This window comes from Aquarana catesbeiana, linkage group LG13 (genome assembly GCF_042186555.1).
Source record: "Aquarana catesbeiana isolate 2022-GZ linkage group LG13, ASM4218655v1, whole genome shotgun sequence".
Taxonomy (NCBI): domain Eukaryota; kingdom Metazoa; phylum Chordata; class Amphibia; order Anura; family Ranidae; genus Aquarana; species Aquarana catesbeiana.
This window is the reverse complement of record NC_133336.1, coordinates 181,085,948-181,108,836: the sequence shown is the minus strand read 5'-3', so window position 1 is coordinate 181,108,836 and position 22,889 is coordinate 181,085,948. Positions and strand designations below refer to the sequence as shown.

The window sequence follows — 22,889 nt, the reverse complement described above, 5'->3', positions numbered from 1 at the left end:
AATAAACTTGCTGAGCCACACATAACAGGAGCAGTTTTGTTGGTACTTTTGCCACCAAGCATACCACAGGAAGGAAACAGTAGACATAATACAGGGTGACCATTTTAGAAGTCCATTGTTATTTTAAATTCTAGGAACTTGAGAAAGGAGATGTAAAATACCCCCCTGGGCCATTAGATAAAGCAGGTATTCCAGCAAGAAAAACACAGCATTCTAAAATAACCAATTACCTTCTTAAAAAAGAGCCTATACTATATCCAGGGTATGAGAACAGAAAGTACAAAAGATTTGAAGTATCAGTTTTAAAACTACTACAAGCCACTTTCACAAGATTAAAAAAAAAAAAAAAAAAATTATATATATGTCTGTCATATATATTTCCTAAATGGGCAGAATATTAACACCGATATCAATGATCCACTGAATCCATCCATGGAAACAATCCACGGAATGCATCCATGATCCAAGGCAGGGGTCTGCAAACTTTCTAAACAAAAGGGCCAGTTTACCATCCTTCAGACTTTAGGGGGGCACGGGCTGTGGCCATCAGGAGTAGAAAATGTCCCAGCATTAGTGAGTAAACAACACCTCATCTTTGACGTCAGCGAGAGGAATTGTGCCCCATGTGTCACTGGGAGGACATACCTAACCATACCTAAACCTTTTTTGTTTTCCTTTGGATCACCTGTGGGTAGAGGGTTCTGTATATGAAGGATGATTAAACTTGATGGGCCTGTGTCTCTTCTTCAACCTAACTAGGTTCTTGTAAAAATTATATATTGCTATGCAACAACTGCTCATAAGAGATTTTTAGTACAAATTAGGATTGCCAAAAGGTTATGCAAACATGGTCCATACACCACAAAATAGAACATGGATGAATGTGTCCATGAAGGAGCGGTGGGGAGCACCGCTGTATACGTAAGAGGAGAAGGTTCTTGCCTGATGTCAACGTATTTGGATCAAGTGGAAGGAATAGCCAATGACCAGACAAAGTACACAGTTCAGATTGCCAAGGCACCATTCACAGACTAGCATAACTAACTTGAACCATCTTGACTATCCATAGCAGCAGAAGCTTAACACACTTGGGCACTACCGTGCTTTCCAGACAGAAACCAAATAGATAAAAAAAAAAGGGTACACAGGGCTAGTACATATGTTTAAACTTCCTAGATGTGTTTTTCCTGAACGTTCAAAGCAAAAACCTCATCACTAACGAGGCTTCTTTTTTTCAGTTGTTTCAAGGTTTTTACTTGGTCACGACTTCTTCCAGGTTTCACATAAAACAGCACAAAAAAAGAAAAAAAAAAAAAAGAAAAAATTCACAGGGTTAACAGGTTGCAGGAACAGACTCAAAGCTGAACTTATGACTCATAAAGATCAAAGTCACATCCACAGGAAAACTCTTCAGTTTGCAAGAAACGAACACTCACTGTAAATGCAGAGTGCGCTGTAAGGCGTTTACAGCCTGGACAACGGGTTAGACCGCATTCTTGGATATGATAGTAGGAAACTGAAATCACACTGGGGAATTAAAGATGCTAAAGATACTGACAGCCCCAGAGGGAAGGTGTCCCATTCCTTTTTGTGTTCACTGATCTGTAAAACGACGAAGTGCTGAAAAACGTTTTAGATGAATTTCACACCCAGACTCCGCAAAGGTAATGGAGCTTTTATAGAAAATTTCAATATTTCCAGTTTTAGCAGGAGAACCCTAATGGAGCTGGGCCAGTAGCTACAAGTGTTTTCACTACAGCTCCCATCAGCTGGTGAAGCCCAGCGCTGCACAGCTTCTTTATAGAAGACCTGCTCCTACACTCTGAAACATGTCTTAAAGTGCAATAACCCCCCCCCAAATTGTCGCTTACCAATCATTGGATGTGAGGACTATTATTTTTGCTGGGCTCAGGAGAGAGCATGCACGAGTGCCCCCATACCAATCGGCTTGCTCTGGGGGAATTTGGCAGGTGGGGGAAGCCAGGAGAGCTGGCAGGGGACCGGAGAAGGAGGACCAGGGGGTTCTCTGTGCAAAACCATTACATAGAGCAGGTAAGTATAACCGGGTTTTTTTTTTTTTTTTTTTTTTTTTTTTTAAACTGAGCCTTTAAACTTCAAATAAATTTTTATCTCAGACCACTATGCACACAGCTAGGTGCTATATTTACTTTATGCCTTCTAACACTACAGAACTAGCAATCCAGCACACAACCCGAATCTAAAAAAAAAAAAAATAAAAAGGATTCAGATAAATGTATATGCTGTTAGTTTTTCAGTACGGTGGAAGGGCTTAGTAGCGGGGAAAGTGCTCAACTAATATATATATATATATATATATATATATATATATATATATATATATATATATATATATATATATATATATATATATATATATATATATATATATATATATATATATATATATATATATATATATATATATATAAAAAATTCATTCAAACTGGGAGGAATGGGAGGGATGTATTATTTATTAAGCCCCCTTTAGTCTAAAATGACAACTAATGGAAGATTAAAATATCCTGCATTAATGCATAGAGAGAATTGCTTTGCATGGAGGATTTTTTTTGTTTTCTAAACATTGTTATATACACGTTATTTCAGGTTTTAGAAGCTCCATATTTTAACTTGTGTACTTTAATGTACAGCTCTATTTGTCCTTTAAAATTATGGATTTGTTAGTGCAGCCTTTTAACTGGGTTCCTTCAGGTTTCTTCAAGTAAAATGCCTAAAAATTAGGTAAATTTTTATATACAAGCCAGCAGGAGTTATGTAAAACTCTTAGTTTAGTTCCTTTACATTTTTGGAATGGGATGGAGAGATTGTGTTGAATTTTAAAGGGTGCCGCAACTGAAAAAATGTTGAGAAACTCAGACCTGCACTTCATTCAGGGACTCCTGAAAAGCTTCCCTCTAGCAAGGTATACTCACTCTGGAGAAACTGCGCGATAGTTTGAGCTGGTAACACCTTCCCCTTGTAACAGTGTTTGGGCATGGCTGTTCCGTACCTGGAAGCAGAGAGGAAACACAGCTCAGGAAGAAAGGGTTGGTAAAGTGCATCAAAAGACACACTTAAGCAGTTCCGCCGCCGCTCCCCTGCTGACTTATTAGGACACTTACCTGTCCTGGAATCCAGCCGATGTTGCCATGGGCTCTCTGGTGCTGCTGCTGCCATTCGTAGTAAGGGAACCCGGCAGTGGAGCCCTTTGGCTTTCCCAGCCATTCCCTACTGCGCATGTGTGAAGCGCACTGGACTTTCTGAATGGCCCAGCGGCAGGGGAAGGAGGAGGGGGGCAGAACTTGAGTGATTGACGCGGCAAGATCTCTCAGAAGTGGGGATGGGTGCCCGTCAAGCGGTACCTGCTCCCCCCCCAAAAAGGTGCCAAATGTGGCACCAGGGGGAGAGGCCGATAAGCAGAGCTTCCACTTTTGGGTGGAACTCGGTGTTAAAGAGTGTCTATGTCCAAGGACAAGCAAGATCATTAACGGAACCTGAACGTACTTCCTATGAAATGGATACATTATTAATACAAGTCTTGCTACAAAAAGGACAGATCATGACTTGAAGCATCTCACTCACCACAAAACTGCTGAGATTAGTTCTTATGGAGAGATTTCACCCTAGGTGAGGGCAAGCGTCCTTTCCATAGAGAATAAACATGATCTCAATAAATATGGTGGGTAATATCAAAATCACACTTGGTTTCTCGGACACTCAATGATTAAAGCCTCATGTACACTGCTGCTGCTAAACGGACGTTCAGAGGCAGTTCAACAATTTTTTTTATTTAGAAACGCTTCTAAACACAAAATGCGGCAAAACGGACGTTGGGTTACTGTCTGTCAAGTTAAACTGTTCCATGTACATGAAGCTTTAGGGCCTTTTTACGCTGGAACGGTTTGCAGGCGCTATTGCGCTAATAATAGCGCCTGCAAACCGACCCGAAAGTGCCGCTGCTGTCTCTCCAGTGTGAAAGCCCTCGGGGCTTTCACACTGGAGCAGTGCGCTAGCAGGACGGGGAAAAAAGTCCTGCTAGCAGCATCTTAGGAGCGGTGAAGGAGCGGAGTGTATACTGCTCCTTCACCGCTCCTGCCCATTGAAATCAATGGGACTGCAAGACTATACCGCCGGCAAAGCACCTCTGCAGAGGCGCTTTGGGGTGGTTAACCCTTTCTCGCCCGCTAGCGGGGCGGTTTTACCCCCTGCTAGCGGCCTACGGTAAAGCGCCGCTTACGATAGCGACCACTTTAAAGCCGAGGCCGCCCCCGCGTGAAAGGGCCCTTAGGAGCAATTGGACATTTTTTTCAACTGCTCCTGAACTCTCCTCTATGTTATCTTATCAGTACATGTACACAGGGTTGCTTATAGTCGTTTCTAGGCAGCTGAGTTTAGAAACTTTTTGGAACACAAAAAGATGGGTTCAGAAGCTGAGCAGAGGTTTTTCAAGTGCCAATTGCGGCTAAAGGCGGCAACTGGCGCTTAGCCGCATTTCGTTTACAGGCGTTTTTCGCCATTTTGAAAAACGATTCTAAACGCAAACGTGACATGTAAACGCAGCAAAACGGACATTTTAAATGTGGGTTACTATCGGTCAAGTTAAATTGTTCAGGAGAGGTTGTAAAAAGTTCTCCCGTGTACACGAAGCCTAACAGCTAACACCTACCTCAAAGTCCATGACATTCTAACTGGATTTTAGTGCCTAGAAAAGCCATAGGGGGGGGGGGGGTTAAATGTCAGGGAGGTCAAACTGAAGAGATCACACCTTGATGAGTGAAGAAAGTATAAGGATTATCAGCATTTCCAGCTTTGTTTCCAGAATAACTGAGAAGATAGAAAACCTTAAGGGCCAGTTCATACCACATTTCATGTGTTCCAGATGTGTTTTTGCATGCACGTTTTAGTTTTTCTCCTTTTTCTTCATCTGAGGACATGTGCGTTTTTGATGCGTGTGCAGCACGATCTACTCGTTAAACACTGTGTATGCATTTTTTGATGCAGAATAAAAAACACACTGGGCTGCATCTGGTGTAATTCAGTCCCAATACAGGCGAAAAAAATTTCAATTGGCATTTTAAAGATTTTCAGAAACTTCAAAAGTAAGGTTTCTGCGTCAAAGTTTCCCCTACCTACTGACATTAGGAGTATCTCCCAGTACTGGGAGGGAAGCTTCAACAGATCTTAAAAAGTGAACACCACAGAAAATCTGTTACCGTCTAGTTTCCAACAAGGAAAAAAAAAAAAAAAACCCACACTTTCATACCAGCATGTCAGAGGTTGGCTCCAAAGTTTGAGCTCTGGTTTTTACTAGCTGAAGACTGACAGGGTGCATCCTCTCCTGCTGGGCACTGTGGACTTACTCATAGGCCACTACTTTACTACAGCTCTGCAGGAACCCAGTAGCAATGAATTAGTGGCAGAACAGCACACAGCGAGGGATGCGGCCATCTGACACAGCCAGAACTGTCAGAAGCACAAGAATCTTCAGCAGATGTAGCACTTCAAGTGAGCAAAGAATAAGTCAACTCCAGATGGACTGCCCAACTAGAACTTCAGGCAAGCCGGACAACATACATGTACATCGCTGACTGGCTTCGGGAAGCCCACTGCCGACCAGAGCTGTGATTGGACACAGAATGAGTACGGCAGCTGATTTTGGCTAGTCAGTTAAACGGATGTGTCCAATCACCAACACAGAAATGTGTGCTGTGAACTGCGATCTGCTAGTTTCTTCTCCCTGAAAAGCAGGAAGAAAAAACAGCACATTATACACATGGTTAGGCACACAGTTAACCCCTTAATTGCACCTAGATGTTGGCCCCTTCCCAGAAGGTGTCATTAGTACAGTGTACATTATCACTGATCATTGTATTAGTGTCACTAGCGACCTCAGTGTCAGTTAGTGACCCTCCCAGCCAGTGCCTGTGGCGCCAGATTGCCTGCCCCACTATCAGTCACACTATAAGTTGTTGATCACTGCCATTACAGAATAGCCTCTATAGATGAAACCATAAACATTCACACAAACCAATCTATATATATATATACACACTTATCGTTGTTTCTTTTTTAATTCTTACCAAAGACATGTAACAGAATATATTTTGACCTAAATTTATGAAGAAATTAGATTTTTTTGATTGGATGCTTTTTATTACACAAAGGTGAAAAAATACAATATTGTGTCTTTTTTCATTTATATAATAAAAAAAAAAACCTGGCAGTGAACAAATCCTACCAAAAGAAAGCTCTACTTTGTGTGTGGGGGGGGGGAAACAAAAAACAAAACAAAGGGATACAATTTAATTTATGTACAGCTTGCATGACTGAGCAATTACCAGTTAAAGCAGCGCCGAACAGCAAAAAAATGCCCTGGACACGAAGGGGTGGTGGTGTAAAACCTTTGGAGGTTTAATCACTTGGCAAAATAGGTCTACAATGGGATCCTTGATGAGGTATACAACTAGATATGTTACCTAATCACTGGCTTAGAAAATTGTAATATTTAAAGCTTTGGTTTTTGGCTGGGATTTATTATCAGGAATGTTCCAAGCATCAAAGAGGAAACACAAGCAGACTTCTGCTAAAAGGAGGCAGCAGACAAAGTGACTATGACCAGCAACTTAAGAGTCTTTGTTTAACATCCCTCAACTTCCTGAGTTTTCTCAAGTCTGCTTCCTGTAGGTCACCAAACCACAAGTTACACATCCTGAAGTTTTTGTCATGAATCACAACTCAAGAGCCTTTAAAACTATGACAGACACAAACATCAATAAAATGCTAGGCAAGCACAACACAACTTCACCCCCATTCCAATTGGCCCAGCTGAACAAGAGGTAGTACAATCATTTGAGAAGTTAGCAAAGTACTGCTGTTTTAAACTTTGTGAGGCATTAAAGAAAAAACATCACAGTGCTGACATCACAGGGGAACATAGACTGAATATATGTTAAATACCACCCTGTTCTGGAGCCCCTACAAGCTATGTTGTAGTGTCAGGTTTAGACCAAATGCACCGCCTCAAAAACCCGAAAAAAAAAAAAAAAAAAAAAGTACGTTAAAAACCAAGGGAGTGTTTGAAACCATACATCCTGTATTCAAAACTGAAAGAAAAATTATTATATATATGAGTGCAAAATAACTTCACTCTGAATTGGATACTCCTAAGTTATAATCATTGAAAAGAGTACTCACCACAACAAACCAAATGTAAAAGTATTTTTCCTTTTCCCATCTAGCAAACAGACATGGGTTGTTGAATTTTAAACCTACCCCCTCCCACCTTGAGTGAGAAATCTTTCCACTTAAAAACTCAAAAAATAATAAAAAAAAAAAAAAAAAAAAATATTATACATAAGCATCACCTGCAATGTCAGCGAAGTCCAGGAATTAATACAACCAAACCTTTAACCTCAACCTTTCTGCAGCAATGCTACATTGAGATTACAAAATAAAAAAATAGATATATTTATATAAAATACATGTTCCAGTACTAGGAGTCAGTGGCAGCGACCGCCTTTGTTTCAGTTGGAAGGTCAGTAACACGCAAGCCACTGATGATGCAGCTGACTTTTCGGCACTCTCGTTCCTCAACGCCCTCTGCTTGTCGCTCTCCGTTCCAAAGGCGTTTAAGGCGAAATTTGGGGGGCAAAGAGTCCTCCCTCTTTTCTACCACAACAGTATTAGTAGAAGTGTCCTTAGCTGCCTTGTCTCCAGCCTCAGCTGGTTGTTCTGTACCCTCCTTGGGGTAGTTAACTTGAGGTGAAACTGTGGGGAAATTTAGCCAGGAAGGGGTAGCAGGTTTGATAAAAGTATGCCTGTCCTTCTCAGCATCTGGTATTGAAGGTTTCTCTTCTTCATCGCTCTCAAAATCTTCTTTGTCTGAAAATTCAGCTTCCGCCTCAGAGATAGCCTCCTCCTCCTCCTCCGACACTGGCTCCACCTTCACGGGCGGTAAGGGAATTTGTGGAGGAAGAGGCCTCATAGCCTCTGGAGTTTGGGGTTGCTCCCTATTCTTCCGTCCCATTGGAGGAGGCTGCAGCTTGATAGGGAATGCTTGTTGCTCCTCAGGAGGATAAGGGCGCTGGGGTGGTGGCATCATGAAGCTGGGCATTCTTGGTATAGTCCGTGGACTAAGGTGGTAGTTAAATACAGAGCAAGCCTGAGCCTGCAGGTAGTGTTTCATCTCTTCAGGATTGAAGTTAAAGCAGCTGCCACTCTGAAACGCTGGGCTCAGTCCAGGGGAGGGACTGTAAGAAAAGACTGTTGGAGTCAAAGACAAGGCTGGGGAGATGGGCATATTAAGTAAGCCTCCACGTCCTGCAAGAGGAGAGATAGCAAAAGGACTGTGGGAATCTGCATACATTCCAGGCATTGGGAATACTGGAAGCATAAGTTCAGATTTATGCTTCTGAAGGCCGTGGGTGCCAGGGCCAATTGTGTTTCGCGAGGACATTAGGTCTGCGCTGCGGCGCCATTCTGAGTGTAAGTCTTCAGGTTCTGAAGGCATCTGTTTGCGTTCACCAATATCATTCAAGGATTCACGGCTGGACTGTGCTGTGGAGCTCCCAGAGAAACGACTGACGTGGGCATCTTCATTAGGGGAGTCCAGAGGAGAAAAGTGGAAGTGGGAGGAGGCTGAAGGAACTGGCGGAGCACTCTGAGGAACACCACCTGCAAAATAAGAAGGATCATCAGTCAAGGAGGAAAAAAAAAAAAAAAAAAAAAAAAAAAAAAATTATAATAACATTTTTAATATTAATGTATATTAATTGTCTGGCTCTCATGGCAACTCTGGCTTAAACACAGATTTAGAACAAGCATGCAGACCACACATGTTCTGATTGCATTCCAGCTTAACCAGCTGCATGCTTGTTCCAGGTGTGAAGCTCAAAGTATTATGGCCCGTACACACGATCCGAATATCGTACGACAGTTTTCGCTTAATAGTCGCAAGTAGAAATTGAATAGCTAAATAAAGTCACGAAAATTCTCGTACGACAGACAAAAAAAATAAAATCGGAAGTGATGTTATGTGTTGTAATGTCTTTGTATTGAAATTTTCGGAAAACAACTATACTGACCAACTGAAAATCGTATGATCGGATGAACGGTTGTAAAAGTAGTGTACACACGATCCGAAAATCGTACGATCCTTCCACAGACGTCCGTTTTCGAACGATATTTGGATCGTGTGTACGGGCCATTAATGGCTGATATTCGGGAATCTAGAATTTTAAAAATTAGAGCAACAGTAACAGCCTCCGTATTTCAAAAGTGACAGTACTCCTAAAAGTTATTTACAATTTTCAATACCCTTCCTAAAAAGAAAGCAATGCACACATGTCCCGATGGTGCACTGCTGAACTCCTTTAGGTTGAAGAATGAAACTTTCCCAAAAGGTCACTTCAGGTAGTGCAAATGATGGTGTCCCCCGTTGTGCTCTGTGGTTTCCTTTGCCAGCCCATATGGACACAATGAAGGGATACAGCAAGGACCACCACCATCATTAAACACTCTGGAAGCATCACATGAAACTCCTTTAACTTAAAGAAGTAACACCATGCTGGCAGTGAGACAGGCAAACATTAGGGGCTCATTTACACCTGGATCAGTCTGAAAAGCGAGTGGTGCAGGTGCCTAATTACATTTGAGGGAGCGATAGGTTTTAATTTTCCAGAAAATGGTGACAGTCACTTTAAACTATATCTGCTATACACAAAATACGTTTTACGTTAGTCACAAAACTTCTGCTACAGAATGATGTCCTAGATAATCTGGTATAAAGTGTTGAAGGTTGTTATATACCCCTTATTTGGATACAATTGAGGTTTTGATGTTCGTTATTTTACGTAGAACATTACCCTTAATTTTTTTTTTTTTCATATGTGATCACATACTCAGTTTTCAGCAGCATAAGGTGGGGGTGGAGACTATAGGGGGGTATTTCATCAGGCAGCAGAGTAAGAACAATTGATCTTCCTTGTAAAGAGCTGTACAGGGGAGCATGTCAGCACAGGTCCCAGCTGTTGGAGGACGAGTCTCTGAATATGCTAGAGCAGAGGTCCCCAAACTTTCAGTGCCAAATTGTCCTTCAGACTTTTGTGGGGCCGGACTGTGACCATTGGGCATAGAAAACGGCCTGCCTCAATGGGATTTAACAATGCCTCAGGCTTGACCGTCAGTGGGGGCAAGTAAATGACATAGTGCCTGTGGTTAGAAGGAGGATTAGTGTCCCATGATTGGTATTGTTGGGAGGAAAAGTGCTCCATTGCTGGTGTCAGTGGGAGGAATAGTGCCCCATCTTTGGGGGCCAAAAAAAAAAAAAAAGGACTAGTCCCCCATTGATGGTACCAGGGGAAGGAATGGCAGCTTTGGAGACAAGTGTGCTAGAGAATTGACACTCCAAAAAGCACCAGTCCCCCAACATAGAGCCCTTCCTCCTAGCACATTACAGCCCTCTCCTCTCCGAGTTTTCTCACACCATATCCAAGATAGCGGGCCAGTAGCAGCCTCTGGTTTTCTTGGAGGACTACACTGTAGTCCTCCAAGGCAGCTTTTACAGGTAGAGAATACACCTTAAATGCGCAGATAGGTTTATGGGAAGATGGTTGTTGTGAGTGGTCTGGTGATTTTTTTTTTTTTAAAGTTGTCTTAGGTGGCATTATCCTATATAGTGTGACTTATTTACTGGGTACAGCACAGAGCTACAATTCAGACAGTGCTGCGATACTGAACTCACAACCAGGGTGAAAGTCGGATCCTATAAATTTTAGGAACAGTCAATGAGGATTTCCTCTGTGCCACCTTCTCCAGTTGGTTTTCAAACATAACAGCATCACAGCCTCACCCGGACTCCTCAGATTTTATGGCACATTTTACTCCAAAAACTGCTTTATCACCCAAAAAAAAAAAAAAAAAAAAAAAAAAAAAAAAAAAAAGAAAGAAAGAAAGAAAGAAAGAAAGAAACCAAGAAAACAAACTTTACCCAGAATAAAACATCTCCTTCTGAGAACAAAATTCATATACTCAGAAATGAGGTAGGGAAATTCCTCCAGACCTAAACACTTTTACAGAAAAAGAGAAGTACATTGCTCAACTATGTAGATTATGTAGGACACAGACTCCTTCCTAGGTAAAATAATAAGGAAGGAGGTAATCTTGTAAAAGGGCAGCACGGCAATAACCAAGTCCTAAGTGTAGTGTGGAACCTCGGTAGATTTTCATAAAGTGTTGCTTACCAACAGCCTTCATTTTATTTCTCTACGTTAGTACTGCTACCCACATGAAAGTGCTTTTATGCATCACAATCTACGTATTTAACTCCCTTTCTACATCTTACTGCATTCCCACAGCTTTATCTGTGTACTTTCTAATAATCGGTTCATAGGATTCTCATTGTACTCCATCTGACAACACTCTGTATATATTCTATAAGCAGATAACATTTAATATGGATAACCATAGAGAAATCAAAAAATAAAAATATGAAACAGCAAGGAGATAAAATGGAGAAATTGCATTAAAAAAGTTCTTTGAAATGTCACATTGATAACAAAAATATGCAGGTTTACCATTTGGTCTGATGTTGATGAAAGGATAATTGGGCATGACCAGTTTGTTGAAGTTAAATTTATAGGTGAACCTCTTCCCCTTTGTTTTATGCAGGATCCTTTTATTGTAATAATATCTGAAAATGATGAACAACATGTAAGCAAACAGAAAAAAATAAATATAGATCAAACATTTCCAGAGTGGTGTAAAGTTATCCAGTGGTATGAGGAGAATGCCGTAAACACTGAACATGGCTGTTGACGCCAGCCGTGGCTGAAACCATCACAGGTGCCCAACTATGAAAGAGAAAAATATGATTTTTGGTATAATTTCCTCACCTTTACCAAAACGATCGCTGACCAACTGATATTGGTTAAGCGCCAAAATAAGCCCAAGTTAATTTACCTGGAACCTCTCTGTAATCTAGACAGGCTAAAAGAGTGGGCAGTGCTTATTACCAGACCTGGCCTAGCAAGGAGAGGATATAACCATCCCCTCACAGAAAATGGAGGTGTTCATGTATAGCACAACCAAGGCTCCTAAAACAACGTTGGAAAGCTTGTGCCCAGGAACAGACGGGCATACATTGTATCCTGCATTTTACATTAAAGAAAACTCCCACTTTTACTAAAAAGGTCAACAGAACATAAAAATGCACACATTGATACTTTATTATTAAAAATTTACCTTTAGGCCCCTTTCACACGAGGCGGACTCCGCTTCTGTTCGCCGGCTCAGCGGGAGATCAGTCCGTTGATCTCCGCCGAGCCGGCGGATGACAGGTCCCTCTCTGCTCACTGAGCGGGGAGGGGCTTGTCAGGCGCCGCTGCCGCCTATGGAGGGATCGGATGAAAACGGACAGCATGTCCGTTTTCATCAGATCTCACCCGATCCGATAGCGACGGACCAGGCCATCTGTCTGCGGACATGTCTCCGCTGACATCCGTCGCTCCATAGGCTAACATGGAGTGCCCGTTAAGGTCTGCCGTCAAAACTGACAAGCGGACCTGAACGATCGTCCGATCGTGTGAAAGGCCTTAGATTTCAAATCAGTAGTCACCATTTTCTAAAACTGCCACCAAAATAAAAATGGTTTTGCCATCTCATCAGGGGGGTGTTTGAGTACAGAACTCCTTCAGAAAGCCAACCTTCCACTTGTGTTAGCACACCTCCTCAACCATTGTAAATGACTTGTAGTCTTCAGAGAGCTATGAGGGTGCTAGTGAACGCCTATAGTCAATTGATATTTATACTCCCAGTTAACTGCATGCCTATACGAGGTATAGAGTCTACAGGAGCTGGACATTGCACCGTGATCTGCTGATTATGGGTGCAATGCTCTGCAGGCTTCATAGAAAATAAAAAAATGCATTTATTTATTTAAAAAGGAACTTATTCTTTAAAGCAAAACATGCGATGACTGCAATCAACGTTCAAGGGGTGACTGTTCTGACAGGGTCTATCACAGATTGCCAAGCTGCCAGTTTGTGTGGATTTGTACTTTACAGCGCCTTGAAAACTTTCCACATTTTGTCATGTTACAACCAAAAACGTAAACGCATTTAGTGGGAATTTATGTGAGACCAACACAAAGTGGAACAGAATTGTGAAGTAGAAGGAAAATGAGAAAAATATATATTTGTTCACAAATATGTGAAAAGGGTGGCGTGCATTTGTATTCAGCCCCTGAGTCAATAATTTGCAAAACAGCTTATACTCTGTCAGATTGAATGGAGAGTCTGAACAGCAATTTAAGTCTTGCATCAGATTCTCAATTGGATTTAAGTCTGGACTTTGACTGGGCCAATCTAAACCATTCCATTGTAGGTCTGGCTGTATGTTTAGGGTCGTTGTCCTGCTGGAAGGGGAACCTCCATCCCAGTCTCAAGTCTGTTGCAGACTAACAGGTTTTCTAAGATTGCCCTGTATTTGGCTTCATCCATCTTCCCATCAACTCTGACCAGCTTCCCTGTGCCTGCTGAAGAAAATCATCCCCACAACATGATGCTGCCACCACCATGTTTCACGGTGGGGATGGTGTTTTCAGGGTGATGTGCAGTGTTAAATTCCAGCCACACAGCGTTTTGCTCTTAGGCTAAAAAGGTTTTTGGTCTCACCTTCTTTCACATGTTAGCTGTGTACCCCACATGGCTCCTCGCAAACTGCAAAATGGGACTTCCTATGGCTTTCTTTCAACAATAGTTGCTTTCTTGCCACTCTTCCATAAAGGCCAGATTTGTGGAGTGCACGACTAATAGTTGTCCTGTGGACAGATTCTCCCTCCAGAGTTACCATGGGCCTCTTGGCTGCTTCTCAGATTACTGCTCTCCTTGCCCGGCCTGTCAGTTTAGGTGGACAGCCAGGTTTTGGTAGGTTTGCAGTTGTTCCATACGCTTTCCGTTGATTGAACAGTGCTCCGTGATATGTTCAAAGCTTGTCCCCCCCCACAGAATAGCTGCATTTATACTGAGATTAAATTGCACACAGGTGGACTCTATTTACTAATTAGGCGACTTCTGAAAACAATTGGTTCCACTAGATTTTCATTAGGGGTAACAGAGTAAAGGGGGCTGAATACTATAATATATATATATATATATATATATATATATATATATATATATATATATATATATATATATATATATATATATATATATATATATATATATATATATATATATATATATACACACATATACATACATATACACACACACACATACACACACATATATACTTCCACTTCACAATTATGTGTCACTTTGTGTTGGTTTATTACATAAAATCTCAACAAAATATTATTAACGTTTTTGGTTGCAACATGACAAAATGTGGAAAATTTCAAGGGGTATGAATACTTTAAGCGCTGTACATTGTAGGGAGAACAGTTCAATACACACACACTTTCTCAAGCAGTCAATATATTCAAATACAAGGCTAACAAGTCAGCGGGGAGGTGCTCTTGACTCCTAGCACACTGAACTCTGATGTAACTTAATGCATTATCTACACTGTAAAGACAAAGTCCACACGCCCATTGTACACAAGACAGATACCAAGGCTAGCCAGCTTGTACTGTAAGGAAGAGGGAGAGATAGAGGAAGTGTCTTGTCCTCGTGGCTGGGACACGGATGCTGCTATCAGCTGTAAACATTTGTGATGAGAGGCCAAAGGCTGCTTAGAAAGCACTCGTGCAGCTTCATACACACAGCTAAATCCGGTCTATTGCTTTTCACGCTATAGACACAGAAAACAGCCTGCAGGAAAAACAAAGTCTGTTACATAGTACATTTCCCATAATACTTCGATAGAGCAGTATGGGAGCTGTTAATACCAGCGTGATTTGAAAGACGCAAGTGTCAAGACTTCATCCTTATTCATGGTTCACTACTGACCAAACAAAGGGATGTGGAACAAGCATGCAGCCAGTAAATGTCAGGGTACCCAACCCACATGCTTGTGCTGGATTGGCAACCCCCTATGTAAGGGCACTTTCACATGGAGCGGTGTCTGCACCGATCAGTGGGGGATCCATGAGCAGATCACCTAATGAAATCGGAGCTGAAATGGGATGAATGTCAGTTTTTAACATTTGTACCCCTTAAGCGGGTTCAGCAGACATGTGATAGCTCTATGGGCAGTGTAATGTAAAAGGACCCAATGTAAAATGCTACCGCTGATCCCCCACATAGAGGTTTGCAAAAACTAGACTTTTTGTGTAGGACCTGGGTGGGAACTCAAAGGCATGCGGGTGTAAACAGAGAAGTCTCTTTACATCTGCCTGTCTACAGAGTTGCATGGAGCTTCTGATCAGGTTCAACTGACAGGCAGACGTGATCGCAAGCCCATGTGAAAGGGCCCAAAGTATGTATGACAGTAATAGGGCGTGCACCAAAAAAAAAAAAAAAAACACCCCTGCAGGTTTAAATCATAATCATGTCAGCCTATAGAATGAAACCCTCCAGCAGCACCCTGTCACCTGACAGGGATCCTATCTTCACATGCACAGGTTGCGAAGCAGATTTTACTACCACTTTAACGTATGATTGGGAAAAAGTACTCAGAGGTGAAATTAAAAGTTTTGGTTTATCCCAAACATCTGTACAGAACAAAATGTCACGATTCTGCAAGTTTTAATGCCAAAATATCAGTAACAGTACCGCATTCAAGAAGCCTTAAAAAGTGCATGTGAAAACCCTAAAGTTATTGGTTACATTATTCCACCCTTGACAGGAGATTCCTTTTAGTATTTTCTTTTATTACAGGCTTCCTTTTCCTTGGATTTGTACCGGTTGATCCTGACACTATGAGCATTTCCCCCATACCTCTGGGAGCATCAATTTTGCTGGTTCCTCCCTCTGACCTTGAATCGTTGCAGTCACATGAGGTCTGAGGTACCAGTAAGAACTGTAGGAGGACCCAAGAAATCAAATACTCACAGAAGTCTTGGTTCCCGGTGGGGGAGTTCTCTGCAAACTTGAGTGGCATGGGCAAGAAGAAAGGTTTTCAAGGTATGCGAATGAATGAAAGCATTTTACAATGTGACAGGGTTTCTAAGTGAGAGACTATTCAGGAGCAGCAGTAATACTGTAGGCCACATGCTTCTGCTGCTGTCTTCAGAGTACAAATGCACGCACACACACACAGTCCTTACATACAGTCAACCCACTGAAGGACAAATCCCATGACCACAGAGTGATAGCATGGGACATGTAGTTCAGTACAAGCTGGCCAGGTCACAATTTAAAGTGGTGCTCCAACAGCTATATTGTCATGGGCGACAACGCTCATTGTACTTTATGAAGGAGCAGTGTTGTTACCTTAGGGCAACAAGCATAACATTTACTAAAGGAAAACAAAAATGTTTAGGGCCTATATACAGTGTCTCACAAGAGTGAGTACACCCCTCACATTTTTGTAAAAATTTTATTCTATCTTTTCATGTGACAACACTGAAGAAATGACACTTTGCTACAATATAAAGTAGTGAGTGTACAGCTTGTATAACAGTGTAAATTTGCTGTCCCCTCAAAATAACTCAACACACAGCCATTAATATATAAACTGCTGGCAACAAAAGTGAGTACACCCCTAAGTGAAATGGTCCAAATTAGCCATTTTCCCTCCCCGGTGTCATGTGACTTGTTAGTGTTACAAGGTCTCCGGTGTGAATGGGGAGCAGGTGTGTTAAATTTGGTGTTATTGCTCTCACTCTCTCATACTGGTCACTGGAAGTTCAACATGGCACATTATGGCAAAGAACTCTGAGGATCTGAAAAAAAAGAATTGTTGCTCTACATAAAGATGGCCTAGGCTATAAGAAGATTGCCAGGACCCTGAAACTGAGCTGCAGCACGGTGGCCAAGACTATACAGCGGTTTAAAAGGACAGGTTGCACTCAGAACAGGCCTCGCCATGATCGACCAAAGAAGTTGAGTGCACGTGCTCAGCGTCATATCCAGAGGTTGTCTTTGGGAAATAGGTGTATGAGTGCTGCCAGCATTGCTGCAGAGGTAGAAGGCGTGGGGGGTCAGCCTGTCAGTGCTCAGACCTTACGCTGCACACTGCATCAAATTGGTCTGCATGGTTGTCATCCCAGAAGGAAGCCTCTTCTAAAGATGATGTAAAAGAAAGCCCGCAAACAGTTTGCTGAAGACAAGCAGACCAAGGACATTGATTACTGGAACCATGTCCTGTGGTCTGATAAGACCAAGATAAACTTATTTGGTTCAGATGGTGTCAAGCGTGTGTGATGGCAACCAGGTGAGGAGTACAAAGACAAGCGTGTCTTGCCTACAGTCAAGCATGGTGGTGGGAGTGTCATGGTCTGGGGCTGCATGAGTGCTGCCGGTACTGGGGAGCTACAGTTCATTGAGGGAACCATGAATGCCAACATGTACTGTGACATACTGAAGCAGAGCATGATCCCCTTCCTTCGGAGACTGGGCCGCAGGGCAGTATTCCAACATGATAACAACCCCAAACACACCTTCAAGATGACCACTGCCTTGCTAAAGAAGCTGAGGGTAAAAGTGATGGACTGACCAAGCAAGTCTCCAGAGCTAAACCCTATTGAGCATCTGTGGAGCATCCTCAAATGTAAGGTGGAGGAGCGCAAGGTCTCTAATAGCCACCAGCTCCGTGATGTCGTCATGGAGGAGTGGAAGAGGACTCCAGTGGCAACCTGTGAAGCTCTGGTGAACACCATGCCCAAGACAGTTAAGGCAGTGCTAGAAAATTGTGGCCACACAAAATAGACAGACACTTTGGTTATTTTCACTTAGGGGTGTACTCACTTTTGTTGCCAGCAGTTTAGACATTAGTGGCTGTGTGTTGAATTATTTTGAGGGGACAGCAAATTTACACTGTTATACAAGCTACACACTCACTATTTATATTGTAGCAAAGTGTCATTTCTTTAGTGTCACATGAAATGATAAAATAAATTTACAAAAATGTGAGGAGTGTACAGTACTCACTTTTGTGAGATACTATACATCACTGCAGCGTATTACTACACACTGCGTTAATGGCAACATTTTCATCTGTTTAACCCCCAGAAGCAAAAAAAAAAAAAAAAAAAAAAAAAAAAAAAAAGAAGCGTTAATGGACTCTAGGCTCAAAGGCTGTTACCAAGTACTTACAAGGCTTTGTACATTTTAGGTTTTACTCCCTTTAATCTGTTATAGTGCTTAAATATTATATGCAGATGTGTTTCATGTGTACGTTTGTTCCCCGCAGGGGACACATTAAATATTTTTCCCTTTGTCTAAAAAAGTAATTTGACCAGGAGTGTCCAAACTTATACTTACGACTGAATATAATATGATACCCAAGGCAGCCTGCAGCAAAATTCCTCTACTTTCTGGCTCCAACCAGTTTTAAAACGAATGGAAAAAAAACAAAAAAAACAACAAAAAAAAAAAAAAAACACACACACACACACACACCTTCCTACGTCTTTTCCAATACGGACATGATACATGCAAAGTCAGTGGGAGGAAATGTATCAGAATTGGAAGAAAAAAAAAAACAAACAAAAAATAAATGCATGTGCTTCTCTGCTTTGGAGTCACGACTGCTGTACAACATCCAAGTACAAGGATGTTTGCTGCCCATGCAAGGGATTGCACAGGTGGCTGTGGGGGAGGCATAGGGAGGAAGCATAGGTAACAAATAGGATTGGATGGGGAAAACACTTGTATTTAACCCTATTTTATCTGTAAAAAAAAAAAAAAAAAAAAAAAAAAAAATCAGTGATTAATTCCATTGACTACCTTTCTAAAATGCAGATCATAAGGCAGGCCACAGATTATGTGATTTTTTGATTCTCCCATCAACAAAGTCAAGCGCAGGCAGCTGTTCCTGCAGGGAGAACACAACGATTACTGCTAGAGGCCATAGCCGCTGGCAATAATTGAATGCTAAAAATCAGACACGCAGGCTGTACCCAGACAACCGATGGATCGACTTGGGTACAATCAGCCTGTCTAGATGGTTAGAATATCAGCTAGACCCTGCTGAACTGGCTGAGATTCAAGCAAACTATGGCCGGCTTAAACCCCAATGAGTTGCAGATAAAGTAAAAAAGGTACCCACGGACGGGTCGAAGCACCAAACGGCTTGACAGAAAGTGGATGTTTTCTGGTGGAAGTTTATCCACCAAACAGTAACAACATCCTATGAGATGAAGTCATTGTTCAGATAGTGAGGCAGCTGCTGGTACAGCGGTGATCTGGATACAATAGCCGGCAGTGGAGACTGTTCCATCCCTGATGTTTTGCATGAATGGCGAGATACACTGATTTTTTTCTTTCCCGGCACACAGCCTTTGGACTATCACAAAATCCTCTTGTGGTGTTCACTGTCAGATATCCATGTACTTATATAAATACTGCTTCCTATGCTTGGCCACTCCTCCGCATAAATGAACAAAGGTCAAAAACAGATCTACCCTGTATTAAACTGGAGCTTTTATCAAAAGAACACCATCACCCACATGGTTACTTTTACAAAGCTGGTCACCTGTGGGAAAAAAATACAAAAAATAAAAATCTAACACAACTTTCTGGCAGCCCAAGTATTGAAAAGCTGCTGCGTATCTGCTCCCTAGCTGTCTTAAGTAATCAACCATCAGATAAGTTGATAAATTGAAAACTTGGGTGTGCCCCCCTCAATAGCTGCTGTGGTTTTTCCCACCAGCTCATCTGTCCTACAGGTACATATGAGCCAGCAGGAGGAACAAAAGCAGCTGAAGGGGGGGGGTGTCAGAGATCAACAAACCAGGAAACAGCTAGGGAACAGAAGCTTTCCAATACATGGGCATAGAAATGCTTATTTTAAAAGGTGACCTATTCTGTAGTGGCTTTGTGATAGTTTTATAGAAGGGGTTAACCACTTAAGCCCTGGACCATTTGGCTGGCCAAAGACCAGAGCACTTTTTGCGATTCGGCACTGCATCGCTTTAACTGACAACTGCGGTCGTGCGCCGTGGCTCCCAAACAAAACGGACGTCCTTTTTTCCCCACAAATATAGCTTTCTTTTGGTGCTATAAAACCTCTGCGGTTTTTAATTTTTTGTGCTATTAAAAAAAAAAAAAAAAAAAAAAGCAACAATTTTGAAAACAAAGCAGTATTGTTTTACTTTTCGCTATAATAAATATCCCCAAAAAATATATAAAAAACATTTTTTTCCTCAGTTTAGGCCGATACATATTCCTCTTTTTTTTTTTTTTTTTTTAAAATATGAAGTGTTTGATTGGTTTGCGCAAAAGTTATAGCGTCTACAAAATAGGGGATAGTTTTATGGCAATTTTATTAAATTTTTTTTTTTTACTAATAATGGCGGCGATCAGCGTTTATCGTGACTGCGTGATTATGGTGGACACATCGGACACTTTTGGCGCTATTTTGGGACCATTCACATTTATACAGTGATCAGTGCGATTAAAAATGCAGATTACTGTGTAAATGTGACTGGCAGTGAAGGGGTTAGCCAGGAGGGGCGCTGCAGGGATTAAGTGTGTCCTAGGGATGTGTTCTAACTGTGGGGGGCGCTACATGTGACATCACTTATCACTGCTCCCGATTACATGGAGCTGTGATCAGTAACAGTGTCACTAGGCAGAACGGGGAAATGTTTGTTTACAGTAGCATTTCTCCGTTCTTCAGCTCCGTGAGACAATCGCGGGTATCCCTGCGGACATAGAGTCTGCGGGACCCGCGATCACACTCAAGGAGCTCGCGGCCGGCGGCGCGCACGCAACCACACGGTGACAAATTCAAAAGGGATGTACAGGTATGCCCATTTGCGCAGCCATGCCATTCTGCCGACGTATGTGTACATGCGGCAGTCGGCAAGCGGTTAAAAGCGCCCGTGTAGCGCCTCTGCAGAAGCAAAAAAATTTGAAGCTTTAGGCAGATTTTTAATTTTTATAGAGCAAGAAATGTTTTAAGGGATTATCCCACCAGGTAGGCAAGCAGAATTTTGGAGTGGTGCGGGAGCGATGTACACACCCGCTCCTAAACCGCCCCTTCCATTGAAGCCAAAGCACCTGCAAAGCACTTCAGCAACGGCGCTTTGAACCCCTTTTGACCGCTAGCGGGGGTTAAAGGTGCCCTATCAATGCCACGCCCCCCCCCCAAGTGTGAAAGTGGCCTTAGTGTACTGAAAAAAAATACATAAATAAAAGATTAGGAAAGGACAAAACTTTCCAGGAACACAGACTACTGAAAACCTGACAGGGGTTCTACCCCTCTCACACTAAAGTCTATTTTCTGCTCAACATAAAATTAAAGTGCATTGATTCAGAGCTCCATTATGGGACCTACAGCATTGGCAATGGTCATATGTCCCCCTACTACCCAGTCTGTAAATTCTTATCAGACCATAAAATCAATGCCTTTCATTTGGTCAATCAACTTGCACCAAAAAAGACCAAAACAGCGATTAAGATGGGCAAGTATTGCTGCTTCTATTATTAAAAGCATTAAATCCAGCATGAGGTTCTTCTCAGACCAAACCCTAAGACCTATTACTATTCAAATGAGAAGGTCACAATCCCAAATGTGAACATATACTGAACACACACTACAGCTCCCACATAAAAGTTACATTCAGCTGCTCCTCCATTTCAAAGCAAATCTCTTTGGAGATGTGAGATCTCATGAATAGAACATTGTGAACAGGGAATATACTTAAATCTGACACCTGTACAAGGAATTTAGCCTGGAGAAGACCCACCCAGTGTCATTATGTCTGATTAATTCAAGGTCCTGTGATCAGCTTTCTAAAAAAGCTGCTGTTTATTTTACATAACAGAATAGCCGGCTACAGGTGGTGCCATTTTCTGTCATGCAATCACAGGTTGCAGGAAAGAAAATTGCTTAAATCCCCCCAGCAGCACAGTCAGTGGGGGTGTTGTGGAGAGCTTTCGAGGCCAGGAGAACACCGTAAATATTGCTAACAGCTATAGCTGCTGGCAATCTCATGCAAAATGCGACATGCTAGTGGTACCCAAGTAGATCCATCGCTCGACCTGGGTACAATCAGTCTGCCCATAGATGGTTCGAATTGCAAATGATCCCTGCTGAACCAGTTGAGATTCAAAACCATCTATGGCCGTCAAAAGTAATATAATAATAAAAACAAAAAAAAAAAAACAAAAAAAAAAAAAACAAAACACACACACACACACACTATCTTTACAACCTCTTTAAGGCTATCCATAGACAAATTAATTTTCTTTTGGCCAACCTGCTCATTGAGCGAAAGAAATATACTCGGTTCCCCCACACACACACACTATACGGATGGGGGAATGCCTTTGTATTTTGATAGAGGGGCGATTTCCCCTTTGATCAAGAGATTTTGACAATAGGAAGCAAACCCCTTCCTTACCAACATGGCACCCTGCCCAAACAGTGTTGAAGGTATGCCAAGTCAGTAACGAAGATCTAATGCAGGGAGACCACAGACAATACAGATGGCTAGTCCATTGCTCTCCGCCTGCCATTTATTGGTCACAGCTTCCAGGGATCAGTTCCTCTTCAAAACTGGGCCTGCACTGGTGTACAGACAACACAACCACACTGTGGTTTGCCAGCTTGGGACCTTCCACTGAGGCAGCATCCACACTTCCCAAAAACTGTCATTTTTAATGAATTACTGTAAACTCCAATCTCCCATTTGTGTAATTTCACAATTCTAAACAATCAAAATGGAAAGAATAGTGCACAAGTCCATAGATTACTAACCCCTAGAAGGGTTAAAAGCGTCCGTGTATCGCGGCTGCTGAAGTGCTTTTCAGGTGCTT

The 22,889-nt window shown here is 42.0% G+C and overlaps 1 protein-coding gene across 1 annotated transcript in view; it reads right to left on the bottom strand.

The window, feature by feature from the left end:
• Window positions 1-6,149: 6,149 nt before the first annotated feature.
• The window catches only part of ETV3 (ETS variant transcription factor 3), a 46,455-nt gene continuing 29,715 nt past the window's right edge, over window positions 6,150-22,889 (bottom strand). Inside the window, exons 4-5 of the mRNA XM_073609725.1 lie at window positions 11,592-11,707; window positions 6,150-8,691 (exon numbers count right to left, since the gene is read on the bottom strand). Coding sequence (XP_073465826.1) covers window positions 7,511-8,691; window positions 11,592-11,707 — 1,297 coding nt within the window. The 3' untranslated portion in view covers window positions 6,150-7,510. The remainder of the gene's footprint in view (window positions 8,692-11,591; window positions 11,708-22,889) is intronic.